The sequence below is a fragment of the Meriones unguiculatus genome, chromosome 21, assembly GCF_030254825.1.
Source record: "Meriones unguiculatus strain TT.TT164.6M chromosome 21, Bangor_MerUng_6.1, whole genome shotgun sequence".
NCBI classification, from domain to species: Eukaryota; Metazoa; Chordata; class Mammalia; order Rodentia; family Muridae; genus Meriones; species Meriones unguiculatus.
The window spans coordinates 302-18,140 of NC_083368.1; the positions used below are offsets into that span (position 1 = coordinate 302).

Here is a 17,839-nt window from a genome sequence, read left to right on the forward strand (position 1 = left end):
TAGAGCACCTGGTAATTTTGTGTTTGAGAGTTGTAAGGCAGCCTTTTTCAGTGATTGTTCATGCTCCCTGTAATATTTTTGACTCTTGATTCATACCAGCTACACTCAAACACTTCACAGGCATTTGCTTTTGTATTTGCTGCCTGCCTTGCATGGGCCCCTTACAGCACAGCACAGCTGCTGAGGATATATATATATAAACCATGCCCTTGCAATGAGAACTGAACTGCATCAGACAGCAGGGGGAGCAAGATGAAGTCACAAACCCAGGTTTTCATGTTCTTGCTGCTTTGGGTGTCTGGTGAGAAACTCAAAGTATTGTAACCTTTACACAGAGTCACTTCTCTTGTAGATAAGAACTTGGAGTCTGCCAGGCTCAATATTTCATATTTCAATAATAATACTCTGACAACATGATAGTACAAATATGTTAAGTGACAAATTTCAACTGTTTTTCAATCTTTGTTTGCTTTTATATGCGTATTCATTTTGCATTCCTGATTGCAGGTGCCTGTGCAGACATCGTGATGACCCAGTCTCCATCCTCCCTGGCTGTGTCAGCAGGAGAGAAGGTCTCCATCAGCTGCAGGTCCAGTCAGAGTCTTTATTATAGTGACAACCAAAAGAATTTATTGTCCTCGTACCAGCAGAAACCAGGGCAATCTCCTAAGCTGCTGATCTACGGGGCATCCACTCGGCACACTGGGGTTCCTGATCGCTTCACAGGCAGTGGATCTGAGACAGATTACACTCTCAGCATCAGCAGTGTGCAGGATGAAGACATGGCAGTTTATTACTGTCAGCAGAATTACGATTATCCTCCCACAGTGCTTCAGTCTCCCACACAAACCTCCTTGAAAATCTCACCACCTGCCTGCAGCACACACAGTCCTGGCCCTGCACACTTCCCCCTTTTGCCTGATAGCCAGTGTGTCTGAGAAACTGACAAATAGTTTGCAGAGCAAAGGGAAAATTATGGGTTCAGTGGTAAGAAAATCCTTTATGAAAATAGAAAAAGAACTCAGGAGCACGCTCTCCATCTGGAAGCTGTGGAGAGGGCCATGGGGGCTCTGCTCTTTCTGGTATCTATGTGTGCGGAGGGGACCCATGAGGGGGTTCACTCTTTCTGGAATTTGTGGGACTTGTGTCCAGTAGAGGCTGGTCAAGTTCTGGTATTTGAGTATTCTGTTTACTCCAAGGTGACAATGTTGGATTTCTATGTTCCTCAGCTATGTCACTATGTGTGTATGTGTTTATTTGTGGACACTATTTTAAAAGCTAACTGACGATATTAATATTTTTAGACATGAGACAGTTTGAATCAACACGTCTGAGTTTGGTCCTGGACCATAGGAGTTAAATTCTATAAAACATTTTAAAATTTATCAGGTATTTTAAAATAATAACCCTTGGACAAAAAACTTAAAACAGTTTCTCAACTCTTTTGGGGGAGGTCAAAAGACCTTAGTATTTATTTTATTAATTTTAGAAAGTGAGGGGAACAAGGACTATTTCTAACAGGAACTCAAATGACTGGCTCTTTGGTCTCCCCACCCCCGAAGGGAGGAGCAGTCCTGTTAGGCCACAGAGGAGGGCTTTGCAGCCAGTCCTGAAGATACCTGATAAAACAGGATCAGATGAATGGGGAGGAGGTCCCCCCTATCAGTGGACTTGGAAAGGGGCACGGTGGAGATGAGGGAGGGAGGGAGGGACTGGGAGGGAATGAGGGACCGGGATACGGCTGGGATACAGAGTTAATAAAATGTAACTGATAAAAAAAAAGAATTGCTATACTCAGTCCACAAGTAGTGATCTGAAGACAAAGCCTGTTATGTAATTATTCCCATATTATATATCAAGTAAGTAATTAAACTGAAATTTCAACCAAAAAAAAATTTAGAAAGTAAAATCAAGCCATGCTGTTTGAGCCAATTAAACAAAAACTGCAGTTATTACAATATATCATGTAAAAAAACCTATAAAATATGTTGTTCTTCATTTAAAAAGGCTGGATGTCACCGGCCAACAGTGACACCTAAATACTACCTGAGAGAGGTCTAGGGAGAGAGAGAGACAGGGCTACACAGAGAAGGACACCAAGTCTACATGCTGATCAAAGCGTCGATAATGGGTGTCAGGTTAACACTTAAGTAGGCAAAAAAGTACAGGCAGTTTCTCACGCAGACAATTTTACTTAGCCAAAACATAAGAGGGCTCACTCAAGGTTACACAGAGCCTGCTTTCTGGTTACTGTGGTTGCACAGAGTTTCTCAGGGTCAGAGAGGTCTGCTGTGGGACCACCAAGGTCAGTCTGTGAGAGACTGGACTTTGGAGGATGGCCAGAGCCGGGAGGCTGAGCTCCACTGTGCAGATGCCATTGATTCTAAATTTGCCATTAACTCCAAAAAGGCTGCCACAGCTGGAAATTCTTCAATGCAAATGTTTGCTTATGCTCTTTTACAGGAGAAAAAGGACTACATTTTCATGTTAGCCCTGGTTTTTGCAGGATTATATTCAGATCATTGTTAACCATTACATAAAATTTATGCCTGGCTGCCAGTACCTAAATAAATGATTTAATTTATTTAAATCATTCTGGCCTATAGATTTGGTATGGCCAGAATAGTCCGTTTTTGCTGAGGGCCGCAGGCTAAGTTTAGTTCTCTGTTTAATGCTAAATAAAACTTTTGTCCTTTAATTTTTTGCTGATAAGTTTTAATACAGTGTAATAGGATTAATAAGATTTGCTAGCCCTTTTATAAATTATGTTTAATTAAAAGTTTTGCTTTGATTTTAGTTTAAAAAGAGCAGATTTAAAGTTATGCTAAAGATTATAGTTGAGTACAAGATTGAGTTTTACCTAGTCTCTTTGTTTAGGTTATTTTTTTAAGGTTAAATCTAAAATGGGTAACCATAAAGTTTGCCTATATAAATGTACCTAAAATTTGTTTCTAAATCATACATTTAAAAAATATGCCAAAATTAGAGATTATAACATCCTGTTTAATAGGATATAGTTCAGAGCAGATGATAAAGCTAGACAAAGAGCAACTCAAATATACTGGCCTCAGACTTGTCAGAGATCTGATAAATATGGCATTTTAACATATCTAAGCTTATTATGACAGAGTCCAACCTGCTGAGGCACAAAAAACAAATTAATTCAGTTTGTAAAGGTACAACCTATAGTTTTTTCATTTAAAAGAAAAGTTATTCCAATCGTTGATGCTTTAATGGTATTTACTGATGGTCCATTATCTGGTGTTGCTGCCTATGCTTATGAAAAAAAAAAAACAGTTTCTTTTCAAGTGTCTAGCATATCTGTGCAAATAGCAGAGTTATCTACAGTATTGGCTGTGTTTCAAAGTTTTAATAGGCAGTCTTTAAACATTTTTACAAATAGTGCATATGTAGCTCAGTCTTTGCCTAGGTTAGATTTGCAGGTCAAATTCAGACATCTTCTTCTGCTGGAATTTTATTTTTACAAATTCAAAATTTGATACAAGAAAGAAACTTTCCTTTTTTATTATAGGACATTTGAAGGCTCATTCTGATTTGCCAGGACCCCTGTCTGAAGAAAATGCATTGGTAGATAAAGCCACCAAAGTTTATTGTTCACAGTTAAAAAGAGCCCAGGATGCCTATAATATGTATCATCTTAATAGTCAAACCTTGAGGCTTAAATATGGTTGACTAAGGAATAAGCCCGTAGTATAGTCGAGGCTTGTAGTACTTGTCCTCCATTTCACCCTGTTCCTCATTTGGGAGTCAAGCCTAAAGGATTGCTTCCAAATCAAATTTGTCAAATGGATATTACTCATATTCCTGAATTTGGAAAATTAAAATATGTACATGTTTGCATTGATACCTATTCTGGATTTATTTTTGCCACTCCTTAACCAGGAGAAGCTGCAATAATGTTATTGCTCGCTGTCTGCAGGCTTTCAATGTTCTGGGTGTTCCTAAGCAGTTTAAAACTGACAATGGAAGAGAATATGCTAGCAAATCTTTTCAAAGATTTTGTCAACAATTTCAAGTTTCTCATATAACTTGAATACCTTACAATCTTCAAGGACAAGGCATGGTAGAACGTGCCCACCGCACAATTAAGATTTACTTGCAAAAAGCAAAGAAGGGGAGCTACTCCTTGGACACTTAAGGATCATCTGAATCATTTTCTTTTCATTCTGAAGTTTTAAAACTTGGATAAGCATGGTAAATCTGCAGCACATAGATTTTGGCATACAGATACTAAAAAAAGCTTTTGCTAAAGTGAAATAGAGGGATCCTTTAACAAATCAATGGCATGATCCTGACCCTGTACTCATATGGGGACGAGGAGCTGTCTGTGTTTTTTCATAGGAAAATGATGCAGCTCAATGGCTACCGGAATGGCTGGTGTGACAAGTGGATGAGGATTTTTCTCCTGACAATGATAATGATGTCAATGGGGACCCCTCCAGTCAAGATGACTGCTTATTGGATGTACGTTCCTGATCTACCTTTACTACATCCAATTTCCTGCGATGATCCAGAAGTCCTTGTTTATGTCAACAACACTTGGCTGCTGGGTTGTCCTGCTTTTGAAGGAACGCAAGTAAAATAGACTTTAACTTTTCAGGAATGGGAAGGGGTCATCCTCTTCGCTTTACCAGAAAGAGTATTCATCAGGACTGCATACCAGTCTCCCCTGTCCAGGTCATAGGTAGGAATGCCTACCACTGTAAAGTTGGGATGGCAATTCAAGCCTCCCTTTGCAACCAGACAAAGTGGAACATTGGAGGGATATTATTGTCCCTTCCTACAGGAGTTAAGAATGACAGTCTTACATCTCCAATGAGTTAACCACCCTGTGGAAAAGGGGATCAACACACTTGTCCTTGACCAATGGTTCCTTGGACAAGATACATTGGAGAAACGCCCATTATCTACTCCTGGGACAATGACCCTGCATTTACAGTCCTGGACTGGTCTATCATTAAGGGTATAAAGAAATTGGCTTCTGATAAAGGCAGTCAAAATTCTTTTGTTTTATAAAAAGCTGTTTCTGCTGGACTTTAGAGGACTTCAAATAAAAACTGGCAAACCTATGTATGGAAATTGGGGGCTACCTTGGGATACATAGGCATTCTCTCTGAGAATGCAAGTAATTTGCTAAACTAAGCAAGTATGCTTATGTTTTGACATGTATTAATCCTCCTTATTTACTGTTAATTGGAAACATTGTAATAAGATATTCTAAGAACAATGATACCTATTCGATTGAATGTGTACATTGCAATCTTACTAATTGTGTTAATGCTGATAATAATGCTCTTTCAGTTTAGTTGTTAAGCAACCTGCTTTTGTTATGATTCTGTTAGGGTTTCTGATTCTTGGTATGATGAAACAGAATTTAAATGGACTCAGGTTCAGAATCAATTTGCTGGTATTTGTTCTAGCAAAAACTTCTCATTGGACATTTTAATGATGAGAAATAAGATCCATCACATAGAATCTGACAAGGAAGCTAGGTTGAAATTGGCCAGTACAGCCTGGGCTATATATACTAGCCTCTGGAGGCACTTTCCATCCTTTGACTCTGCTTAAATGGGGACTGGCACTTACAGCCATGGCAGTTATGGGATTGTTGGTCTGTGCCTGCCTTCCTTGTGAGTTACAGTTTCTTCTTCAACAACTTCAATGCATGTAAGTGCAGTTGCATGAATTTAAATTAAAGATCTCTAACAACCTTGTTTGATATGGAGGTAAGTCAATGACGGAAAAGTGTGAAATTGTGTGTTTTCCAACCCAAGACAGAGGCTCTTGAAAATCACATCTGAGACCTTGATGAAGGATAAGTGAAAAATGCACATTTCACCAACCTAAGACAGGCTCTCTATAAAACAAAGAAGGGAGAACTTCCTGAACAGAACACCAACAGCGCAGGCTCTAAGAGCAACAATCAATAAATGGGACCTCATGAAACTAAAAAGCTTCTATAAGGCAAAGGATATTGTCATTAGAACAAAATGACAGCCTGCCGATTGGGAAAGGATCTTCCCCTACCCTATAGCTGACAGAGGGATAATATCCAATATATATAAAGAAATCAAGAAGTTAAAAAGCAACAAATGAAGTAATATAATTAAAAAACAGGGTACAGACCATAACAGAGAATTCTCATTAGAGGAATAGCGAATGAGAGAGAAACACTTAGAGAAATGCTCAACATTCTTAGTCATCAGGAAAATGCAAATCAACATGACCCTGAGATTTCACCTTGTATCCATCAGAAAGGCTAAGATCAAAAACTCAAGTGACAACACATGCTGGAGAGGATGCAGAGTAAAAGGAACCCACCCCCATTGCTGGTGGGAATGTAAACTTGTACAACCTCTTCTGAAATCAATCTGCCGCTTTCTCAGACAGTTAGGAATAGTGCTACCTCAAGATCCAGGTATACCACTCCTAGGCATATATCCAAAATATGCTCAAATACACAACAAGGACATGTGCTCAAACATTTTCATAGCAGCTTTATTTGTAATAGCCAGAATCTGGAAACAACCCAGATATTCTTCAGTTGAAGAATGGATACAGAAATTGTTGTACATTTACATAATGGAATACTACTCAGCAATTAAAAACAAGGAAATCATGAAATTTGCAGGCAAGTGATGGGAACTTGAAAAGATTATCCTGAGTGAGGTATCCCAGAAGCAGAAAGGCACCCATGGTATATACTCACTTATAAGTGGATATTAGACATATAAGATAAACCTACTAAAATCTGTACACCTAAAGAAGCTAAGCAAGAAGGAATACACTGGGTAAAATAATCAGTCCTCACTCAGAAAAGCAAACAGGACAGACATCGGAAGAGGGAGTAAACAGGGAACAAGACAGGAGCCTACCACAGAGAGCCTCTGAAAGACTCTAGCCAACAGAGTATCAAAGCAAATGCTGAGAATCATACCTGAACATTGGGGAGAGTGCAGGGAATCTTATGAAAGAAGGGGAAGATAGAAAGACCTGGAGGGAACAGGAGCTCCACAAGAAGAGGAGCTGAAGGAGTCTGGTATTTGGAATTCTGTCTCCTGGCCTTGGCAGATTCGGGTTTTAGCTAAATTCCATTTCTCAGAGACTGTCCTTGATGGTCTCTGTAGGCGGGGTGCTCTGAGCCTGAGAAATATAAAGCAAGCTCCCTGCTATCTATTGTGTGGCCTTGTGTGAATTCTTGGTTGCCAGGTGACATAGATGTGTTGCAACTGTGATAATTTTTCTTGTGCCCTTTGCTTTATAAGTGTTGTTTGCACGTTCAGTAAACTGAGACTTGGTCAGGAATCTGTCTTGTCTCCATTCTTCGCGTCTCAGTCCCCCAATTTCTACTCCCTCTTTCAGGTATATCTTGTTCGACTAGCCCATGGGACAGGTCAAGAAACAGATCCAAAAATTGTGGGCCCAGGGATCTTTTCTGAGACTGATACTCCAAGGAAGGACCACGCATGGAAATAACCTAGAACCCCGGCACAGATGTAGCCCATGGCAGCTCAGTCTCCAAGTAGGTTCCCTACTAATGGAAACAGGGACTGTCTCTGAGATGAACTGAGTTGCCAGGTCTTTGTTCACCTACCTCTGAGGGAGAGGCAGACTTTCCAGGCCACAGAGGAAGACAATGCAGCCAGTCCTAATGAGACCTGATAGGCTAGGGTCAGAGGAAAGGGGAGGAGAACCTCCTCTATCAGTGACTTTGGAAGGGCCATGGGAAGAGATGAGTGAGGGAGTGTGACATTAGGAGAGTCTCAGGGAGGGGGGCTTACAGCTGGGATACAAAGTGAATAAACTGTAATTAATAAAATATATTTAAAAATGTAAAAACAAATTTTGATAATTCTAAAAAACTAAAAATGTTCAAGAAAACCTGTATTTGAAGTGAAAAAGGATGATTGCATACCTAGGTGAGAAAAAGGCACATGAAATGATGCTGTGATAACCTCTACACTCATTTCAACCCCCAAGGCCCCAAGAAGTAGCCTAAATAGGAAGCCATTGAAGTGAACTCATTCTTTTTGATTGTTTTGTTGTTGTTTTTGTCATTATTATTTACATACAGACCACAATTTCTCCTCCATCCATTACTTCTAGGTTCCCCTACCTTCCTTCTGCCACCCCCTAACAATTCCTCCTCTGTTTCTCTTCAGAAAATGGCAGAAGTTTTAAAAAGTGTAGTACATATGCTGAAGTTGGCTCTTCACAATTCATGGTTTCTGACTGGGTGTGTGGGAAAGCAGCAACTCAGTTCTTTTTCAGAGAGAATTTAAAGGTCCTCTGTGGAAGATTCAAACCACCAGTGTATCTAAGGAGATACAGAGGCTCATAGGCATACTTTGGGCAGAGTGCCAGAAACCTTAAGGAAGAAGAGGAGGATAGAAAGACCTGGAATAGACAAGATCTCCAGAAGGAAAACAAGAGTGCCAAAATACCTGGGCCCATGGGGCCTGCAGAGACCAATACTCCAACCAAGAACCATGCATGGAGAGGACCTAGACAACCTCTTTGAAGGAAGCCCATTGGCTGCTGAGTTTCCAAGTGGGTTCCCTCATAAAGGGTACACGGACTGTCTCTGACATGAACTCAGCAGTTGGCTCTATGACCAACTCCCTCTGAGGTGTGCAGGTTTGCCAGGCCACAGAGGAAAATGATACATCCAGCCTTGGCGGGACCTGATAAGCTAGGATCAGATAGAAGCTAAGGTTCTCCCCTATCAGGAGATCAGGGAGAGGGCATAGGGGGAGGGTGAGTGCAACTGCGAGGAGATGAGGAAGGCGGCTGCAGAGGGGATACAAAGCAAAAAAATGTAGTAAACATATGTAAATAAAATTAATTTTTTAATAAAAGAGAGAACTTAAAAAGAAGCAGGTCACTGAGAGTTTCACCATGCTCCAGTGAATGTATAGAAACATAGATTGAACATGATATTAGTTTCTTTTTAATTTTTAAGTTTTAGGGAAGTAGGTCACAATAGTTGGAGACTGGAAGGACTGGGAAATAAGTGTGATGGGGTTCATGATATGAAATTGCCAGAGAATCAATAAAAATATAAAGTTGAAAAATAATAGCATTTAATTAGTGGTACGCTTCTCTTCTCTTAATGGCTTCTCAGAGTGCAGCTCATGGCTGCTATCCTATATTCCAAATACAAATGTTCTATACTGGGATGCTTATAGTACATATGTGACAGCAATGTGTTTTATCATTTCAGGTTTCACTGGTGACATTGTGCTGACCCAGTCTCCAGCTTCTTTGCCTTCTTTCTCTAGGGCAGAGATACACTTTAACTGCACTGCCAGTGAGAGTGTCAATTCATTTAACTACAGTTTTATGCAGTGCTATCAACAGAAACCAGGACATCCCCCTAACCTCTTCATGTATGCAGCATCCAACCTAGTATCTGTGGTCCCTGCCAGCTTCAGTGACAGTGGGTCTTAGACAGATGTCAGCCTCACCATTCATCCTGTGGAGGCTGATCCTGCTACAATCTATTACTGTCAGCAGAGTAGGGAGTTTACTCCCACAATGCTCCAGGGCTAAGGAGAATTCTCCTGGGGTTGCTTCACTGACACTCACTCTCTGAACTGTCTCCCTTTTTTTAAGTAATTAATCTTTTTATTAATTACAGTTTATTCATTTTGGATCCCTTCCCTCTCCATCTTAACCTTCGAATTCCACCCTTCTTCCCTCTTCTTCTCTCAGGACCCTCCCCCAAATCCACTGATAGGGGAGGTCCTCCTCCCTTTCCTTCTGACCCTAGCCTATCAGTTCTCATCAGGACTGTCTGCATCGTCTTCCTCTGTTGCCTGGTAAGGCTGCTTCTCCCTCAGGGATCTGAACTATCTCTTACATCTTCACTATCTTAAGGTAGAAGTCATGTTTGTAATGAGGGTTAAGTTGTGAGACAGAGATTGTCTCACTATGTATGCCTTATAATTTTTTTTAATTCTCTTATTTAATAAAGGCCTCCATGATACAATTTTCAAGGCATTTTTATGTTCAACACACTGAGTAAACAATTATTTAAAATTTGCAGAAAACTATCCTCAGTTCCCCAAAATAACCAGAGCTTTGTACAATGAAGGTTGTTAGTTGTCTTACAGACAAAAGCTGATATTTTCAGCCTATGTTACATTTCCACTCCTATATGTGTGATATTTCACAAGTTCTTCTTCAGCGCATCACACAGACAAGCCTCCTGTAGCGGATTCTTCTGCTCATCTCTGATTTGTTTCTCTATTTCCTTCCCAGATGCTCATCTACAATCTTAGAATGACTAGCTGTCCTTTCCTCCTTATTCAATACTCATATCTTTCTCTATAATATCTTCCACGATGTGGTAAATTCTCTTCTTGTATTCTTTGAATTTTTGTTGTCTTCTCAGGCGAAGGAGTGCAAAGTCTCACTGTGTATCCTGACCTGTAAATCCCTCTGTTGCCAAGTGACCTGGAGCCTGCAACTCACCTGCCCCTTTCCTTTAACTTCTGCATTGCATGACACCATTCACAGCTCCTTTTCATTTTCTACAAGTTCTTCAGTGCAGTTGCATGAACTCTAGAGGACCAGGCATGCAGAGCCATGATCGTTGAAAGCTTACTTTCTCACATCTTCCATTTGTATATAAACCTTCTTAGGGCTTTTGTATCCTTTTCATGAGACTGAAAAAGCTCAACAATTATACTTACCATTTTTTCAGATGAATATTGCTGAGATTAAGTTCACAGTTCTAAGTCACAACAATGAAACATTATTTTATCATTTTCTTTGTGTTGTGAAAGAAGTTAACACCAACTCAGTGGTTTATGAGCAGAACACTTGTAATCTGGGCAGGGTATGTCTGGATCCTTTCCTTGGTCTCTCATAGGCCACAGTCAAGGCATTATCAAAGCTGCATTCTCATCAGCTGACTCAAGAAAACCTTTGTGTAAGACCAGTGAGGATATTAGTACAACCTTTTTCTTTTTCTTTTTCTTTCATTTGGGAATATACTCTCACTTGAATCTTAGTCAAAAGACTGCAACTCTGAGAAATTCCTGACTCAACCACTCGTGTTGTCATGAGTAGAAGCCTGATCCTTCCTGACCAATGGTTTTCACACTTGCTGAGTGAGCATGCACTAAGAAAATCATCAAGAATATGGAAGATTTCAAGACTACTACTCATCAGCCTGGTTCAGGAGAAGGTGGCTGAACTCTATCTCCAAACTCAGAAAAATAAGTTCTAATTAAAATATACAATGAGCTTTTTCTGAAACAAATCTATGTATTGAGCCAGGGAGAAAAAATTAACACATTACATGATTTCCATTTTTTATTATAGCTGAGTAAATGTCTTTGCACATATACACCTCCTTCTTATTTTCTGAACATTTGTTGATAGACATTTCATTGATTTAAGTTTATTCTATTGTAAATAGTGCATCAATAAAGATGGATATGAGGATATATCTATTTTGTGCTGGTTTACATTTATTCAAGAACATGCCTAGTGCAGGAGTAGCTGAATTATATGATATTTCCATGATTCTTAAGCATCCTCCACTTTGATGTCCTCAGGGGCTGTACCAGTGTGCAGTCCCTCCAGAAGCATATACTGATTTCTATGTCTGTAGAGTTTTCCATTATTTATAGTTGATTTTATGATTTCCTTTTTATTAGTTATTCAAATTAAGTGATTTTTATGGTTTTGCTTCAGTTTCTATCTCACTCTCAAAAATGAGAAGAATCTGAAAGCCTCAACAGATCAACTGTAACACTAACCATCTTCAGAAGAGCACATGATTTTGATATCCTGGAACTTTCCTTACCTTTACTCACATCTATTTGTTTAGAAGAGAATGGACAATGCATATTCTTCTGCTCCATATCGTCATGCTGAGGATGGTGTAGCTGAAGCAACATTAAGGGTTTTCCTGGATGAAACTGTGTTTCCACAGGGTATAGAACTCATCTGTAACTTGTTGATCTATTTTTATTTCTTTCACATAAGTTCAGAAAATTTTTAATGATGTTCCAAAGTCAAGAAACGCATGATGGCAGTTGGACCATCTAAGTAGAGAGCTTTTCATTTTAGGTTAAAGCACTGTATGAGGACACTCTGTGCCTTTTCCACCATAATAAATGATGACCACCCCAGCCTCCACTCTTCTGATTTTGAGAATGAAATATGCATATTTCTTAACCAAATTCCATGGAGACTGTCAAGATCCCTAATGTCCAGCCTGGAAATGTATGAGTCAGTATCTGTGTCCTATGCCCGGCTTGCATGTCAGAAGTGTGATATCACCTGTAAAATGTTCAATGTAACATCAGGTATATAGGTCTATATGTTTGATGAAGAAGACAAACTTTCGTGCATAAATAATAAGAATCTTACTTCAATCTTATTTGAAGCTATTTGACTACTTAGGAGGTATTCACTCCAGGTGTTCATGTGAAATATTATGTATAGTTCAAGGGTATGAATAGAGATCAGTGAGTTTTTTTCTTAAGCTGCAAAGTTTTGATCTTTGGATCTGGAATGGCATTCAAAGTCCAAGTGATAAACTGCTGGCTCTCATGGCCTAGCTTGGGGAAAGTGACTGGGTCAGAGAGGCAGACCAGAAGCTCACATTCTCATGGGCTTCTGCTCCTACAATGCAGCACCTAATGTAATTTTTGTTTGTCAGAGATATAGGTCTTGAACTCCCTCCACTGGTTTTCTTTTTAAACTTCCGAGGAGACCTTTTATGTCTTTTGTTCAGCCTTCTTTTCCTCATGAAAGAAAAGGCTATCTATCCTGAGGGGCCATTTCACTCAGTACATTGTAAGACATATTATTACAGCAGTATCTCTTTTTGGATGGTCATTTATTCTCTGCTGGATTTGGTGAATATGTGATAGGATCTAAAATACATTTGGTGAGGATTAATACTGACAAGAAAAGGAGCCTAAACCAATGACTGGAATAGTACAAGCAGAAGGATTAAGTATTGCTGATCTATTAGTAAAGTAACTAAAATTACCAATAATATATATTTAAATTGAACTTTATTATTTTAATTCATGCACCACAAAATGGTAAATGATGTGTGGTAGGTTATATGCTCATTATATATACGTGCACTCCTTTTTTTGAAACATCACAAAGAGTGTAAACTCATTAACCTCTTGATTTTACACCACCAGGTTTCTTTTATTTCTAAATTAAAACAGAAACATAATTGAAGAGATTTGTAACATGCCACTCCCTCACTGAAATTTATTTGGCATTAGGACTACAGTGGATGGTATATTTGGAAGAATCTATATCATCTAGAAGATAAACCTCTGGGAATATTTGTGAAATATCTCTATAAAAGTCAGCCTTTGGAAATGTCTGGGATGGATCATTTTGATCAGTTGAATTCCCTTAGGAAAACTCTAATAACTTTAGGCAAGACAATACCCAGCATATGGATATTGACCTCCATAAAATGGAGAGAGTGGCCTGAGCTCTAGCATTCTGCACACTCTATTTCTCAGTTGTGTATGTGATATGAGCAGCTGCTTCATGTTTTTTCCAGTTTGTCTTCCATACTATAATAGGTTGTATGTTTGAACTGTGTTTCAAAACAAATCATGTTCCCAAATAAGGAACAAAGTTTCCTGACTTGCTTTTTTCACTGTAGTTTATCACAACAAAAACAGAGATTGGGGCCACCCATACAAATCTGGAGGCAGTGTCTTCACTGATGTGGTTCTTCAGAAAATGGAGGCTCGCCAGCTCTCCAGGCAAGATGGAAAGGAATATTGGATTCTGCATCATTATGATATCCCCACTGAACCCTGAGCTAAGAAGACAGAAGTTAAGATTAAATACAAACACTGACTTGTTCCCATGATTTTCTCTTACTCTTTGTATCAAATGAAGCTATTTTTATTAGTAGGTAATTTCTTTTCCACCTTAGTTTTAAAGCAGCACAGACTTTACAAGGCACAAGAAGTCTTTAGGAGTCATTTACTCATCCTCCTCTTTCCACTGCCCATCTCTTCCTGTGTCAGAGGCTTTGGCAGCATGTAAGTCTTTATTTTTTCATGGATCTCCCTCATTACCTATCATGTCTCTTTAATCAGAAGGCTGTTGCTGGATAGACATTTGGCTACTTGTTTATGAACCCTATCTTCTCTTCACAGGATCTAGGTTCAATTCCCAGCAGACATGGTAGGTGACAATGATCCATAACTCCAGTTCTAGGGGATCTGATGCTCTCACCTGGCTTCTGCAGCCACCAGGTGCATACATCGTGCAAAGACATGCATACAACCAATATAGTCACAGAAATAAAAATGTTAAAAAGAAGACCCTCACATCATCTCTATTTGTTTAAGACTATGCTTTCCACAGATGTTTAAGCTGAAGGTGTGCTAATGGGTTTATTTTTAGTGCATCTAGTAACAGATTTTGAGGAAAATTCAGTTCTGACAGGTTGCTTTGAGTTCTCTAACCACACCCTCTCCTACTAACTCAGAGAACCTGTACAAACTCTCCTGAGCGAAGCAGTACCTGTGGGCTCTAGGCACATAAAGCAGGACAGTTTTATTTCATTGCGGCCACTCTGTATGAGGACCTCCTGTCTCTTGCAAGCAGTAATAAACTTCTATATCCTCGGTACCATGCTGCTGATTTTAACTAAGAATAGTATGTCAATGTTTTATCTGAGTTATTGAAAATCTTTCCTTGTCTACTACTGTTTGTCACATATATGGGGTAGAAATAGCCACTCATCCAAAAAGTAGAAGGTTCTATGTGCTGGAACAGAAAAGCTGAGTTCAGCCTTGTACTGTCTCAGGATAATTTGCATCTGAGGCTAATATTCCCTGGTCCTCCATCCACAGTGGTGTCCATGAAGAGAGTGCTGTGTCCCAGAAGCTGAAAGCCATCAGCTTCCGAATTCCTGATTACAAGGGTGTAAGCATAATAATCAGTGTTGAATCCAGCTAACAGTCTTATAGTCCATTTTAAATCAAAGCCAACAGAATCTAATTCACCAGGACACACTGTAGAAACTTGGTAAGTGACAAAGGACTGTTGGGCTTTTTATAATATGTATACTATAACATGAAATCATTTCCTCTTCAGACCCCATGTTCTCCCCTTGAATACTGTGAGAAGCCCATGGAGTTTGGATTTGTAAGATCCCTGTCTCTGTTTGTCCAATCTAAAGGAACAGATGTTAATGTCATGAGAGCAAGGTCTGAGCTCAGTACTGCTGTTACAAGGAAAAGTGTAAAGTTTAGTTGAGATAAAAAGCATATGAAAACTTGCTAGACAGTGACAAAAGCAAAGTTCCCTTTCTGTCATAGTCTAGAACTTGAGATTAGGAAGTCCCTGTATCTGCATAAGTCTACCTTTCTCTTATGACTTTGTGTTAGCGGTTTACAGAGAAGATCTGTGTGTCCTCATCAGAAATTAGCTAATGTTGTACATTAGCTAACCTGAAAAGCAGATGTATAAAATTATATATGTACTTCAAAACAGAAGTCAGTGCATATTGGATAAATGATTATTTATTTTTCAATAATATTTGTGGCTTCATGGTGAAACACTAACATCAGGTAAATAATTTGCTTTTAAGTCTCAGCATCTGCTTTGATAGTCTGCAGGGCAGAGCCTTTCAGGGGCCTCTGTGGGAGGCTCCTAACTGGTTTCCTGTATTGTTCTTCTTCTGATGTCCATCCTCTCTGCCTTTCACAATGGGGATTGAGCATTTTAGCCAGAGTCCTCCCTCTAGATTAGTTTCTTTAGGTGTACAGATTATAGTAGGTTTATCCTATATTATATGTCTATATGAGTCATTATATACCATGTGTGTCTTTCTGTTTCTGGGATTGTTCACTCAGGATGATCCTTTCCAGTTCCCACCATTTACCTGCAAATTTCATGATTTCCTTCTTTTTCATTGCTGAGTAATATTCCATTGTGTAGATATATGGCCAAACTTTGGGCAGAATGCAGGGAATCCTATGAAAGAAGTGGGAAATTGTAAGATCTAGAGAAGACGGGAGGTCTACAAGGAAAGCAACAGAACCAAAATATTTGAACACAGGAATCTTCCCTGAGACAAATACTCCAACCAAGTACCATGCATGGAGATAACCTAGAACCCTTGCACAGATGTAGCACATGGCAGTTCTGTGTCCAAATGTGTTACATAGTAATGGGAACAGGGACTGCTTTTGACGTGAACTGATTGGCCTGCTCTTTGATCAACTCCCCCTGATGGGGAAGCAGCCTTACCTGGCCACAGAGGAAGACAATGCAGCCATTTCTGATGAGACCTAACAGACTAGGATCAGAAGGAAGAGAAAGAATCCCTCCCCTACCAGTGGACTTGGGGAGGGGCATACATGGAGAAGTGGGAGAGAGGGCTTGTGAGGGGAGGAGGGAGGTAACTAGAGGAGGGATACAAAGTAAATAAACTGTGATTAAAAATAAAATTAAATTAAAATTAAAAATGTAATTTGCTTTTGGTAGATAAGGCCATGAGTTGTTTTATAACCAACAGATTAATGATGCACATTGTTGAGAGATTGTCTCCATATATAGATCAGATTGGCACAGATGTTGGTATGTTCTCCAGTCTGGCCTCAAACTCATAAGTCTCCTGCTTTTGTATCTCCAGTTCTGGGAGTACAGATGTGAATTGCCACTCCTTGCCATGATACTTGATTTATTTATTTTTCTCTTTTTACTTTATACATAATTCTGGCTCTATAATTAATTTCTTATATATACTTTCTGATTTCAATAATGTGAAGTCCTAGCAGGTTCTGTGATTACTCTTATCTCTACAGGTTTTTAATACATAGGCAAACTTTTGTTTTTCACCATTTGGGTAACAGCAATCACTGATGTAGTGTTCTATTGTTCTCTATAAAATCATTAAGTAGGCTAGGATGTCTGTGTCCCCTTCTGGAGAGAATTACCTGTTCGCAATATCAGAAGCCCATCTTAATCCAGTTTCAATACTGCTACTTTCTAAATTACACTAACATTAGTATTTGTTTCATAAAAACTCATGGCAGTGTTGGTCTACAGAAAAGACTTCATGAAAAACATGTTTTTGTCTTCCATTTCTTCATAGTTAGACCCCTCTTTCAATTTCCTGAAGTTGTGGGGAGGCGACTTGAATGTTTCTACTTGTTTTCCTTTGCTTTGAGATTAAAGTTGCTCTGATTTCAGTCTTAAATTAATGTTCACCTGGATTTTCACAGTGAATTTTGGGCTACTCTTTGCATCTTAGTCACTTGTTTATCTCAGAAAATAGAGTCCAAATGTCTGTTCTCTGTCTTCAGTACAAGAATGGCTTTGGAGCTGAGTAATATTGAACACATTTAACCTCAATTCTCTTTTTTCCTTTCATCTTTTCTTCCGTCTATGTTCTCTTTCTTTTATGGCATGTTTATGACTTCGTTTCTTTTGTTTGTTCTGATTTTTTGAATATATCTTATAATTTCCCTAAGTATGTCAATCTGAGATAGCTCTATTAATGTTTCTACAGAAGTCATTTGATTTCGGCAGGTCTTGGATTTTAACCTAGATCTGCTGTTAGAGCACCTAGTACTTTTCTGTTTGAGAGCTGTAAGACAGTCTTATTCAGTGATTGCTCATGTTCTCTGTAATAGTATTTTTAAGTATTGATTGACATCATCTACACTCACAGACACTGTGCAGGCATTTGCTTATGCACTTGCTGACTGCTTTACATAAACTCCCTACAGTCCAACCCATAAACCAGGCCTTTGCAGTTAACACTGAGGTGCATCAGACAGCAGTGGGGAGCAAG

At 39.2% G+C, this 17,839-nt stretch overlaps 1 gene segment (V, D, J or C); it reads left to right on the plus strand.

Moving 5' to 3' along the window:
• The first annotated feature begins 244 nt into the window (after positions 1-244).
• On the plus strand, positions 245-938 carry LOC110540609 (immunoglobulin kappa variable 4-1-like). The segment is given in 2 exon segments: positions 245-301; positions 508-938. Coding segments are annotated over 2 exon segments (480 nt in total).
• The last annotated feature ends 16,901 nt before the right edge of the window (positions 939-17,839 follow it).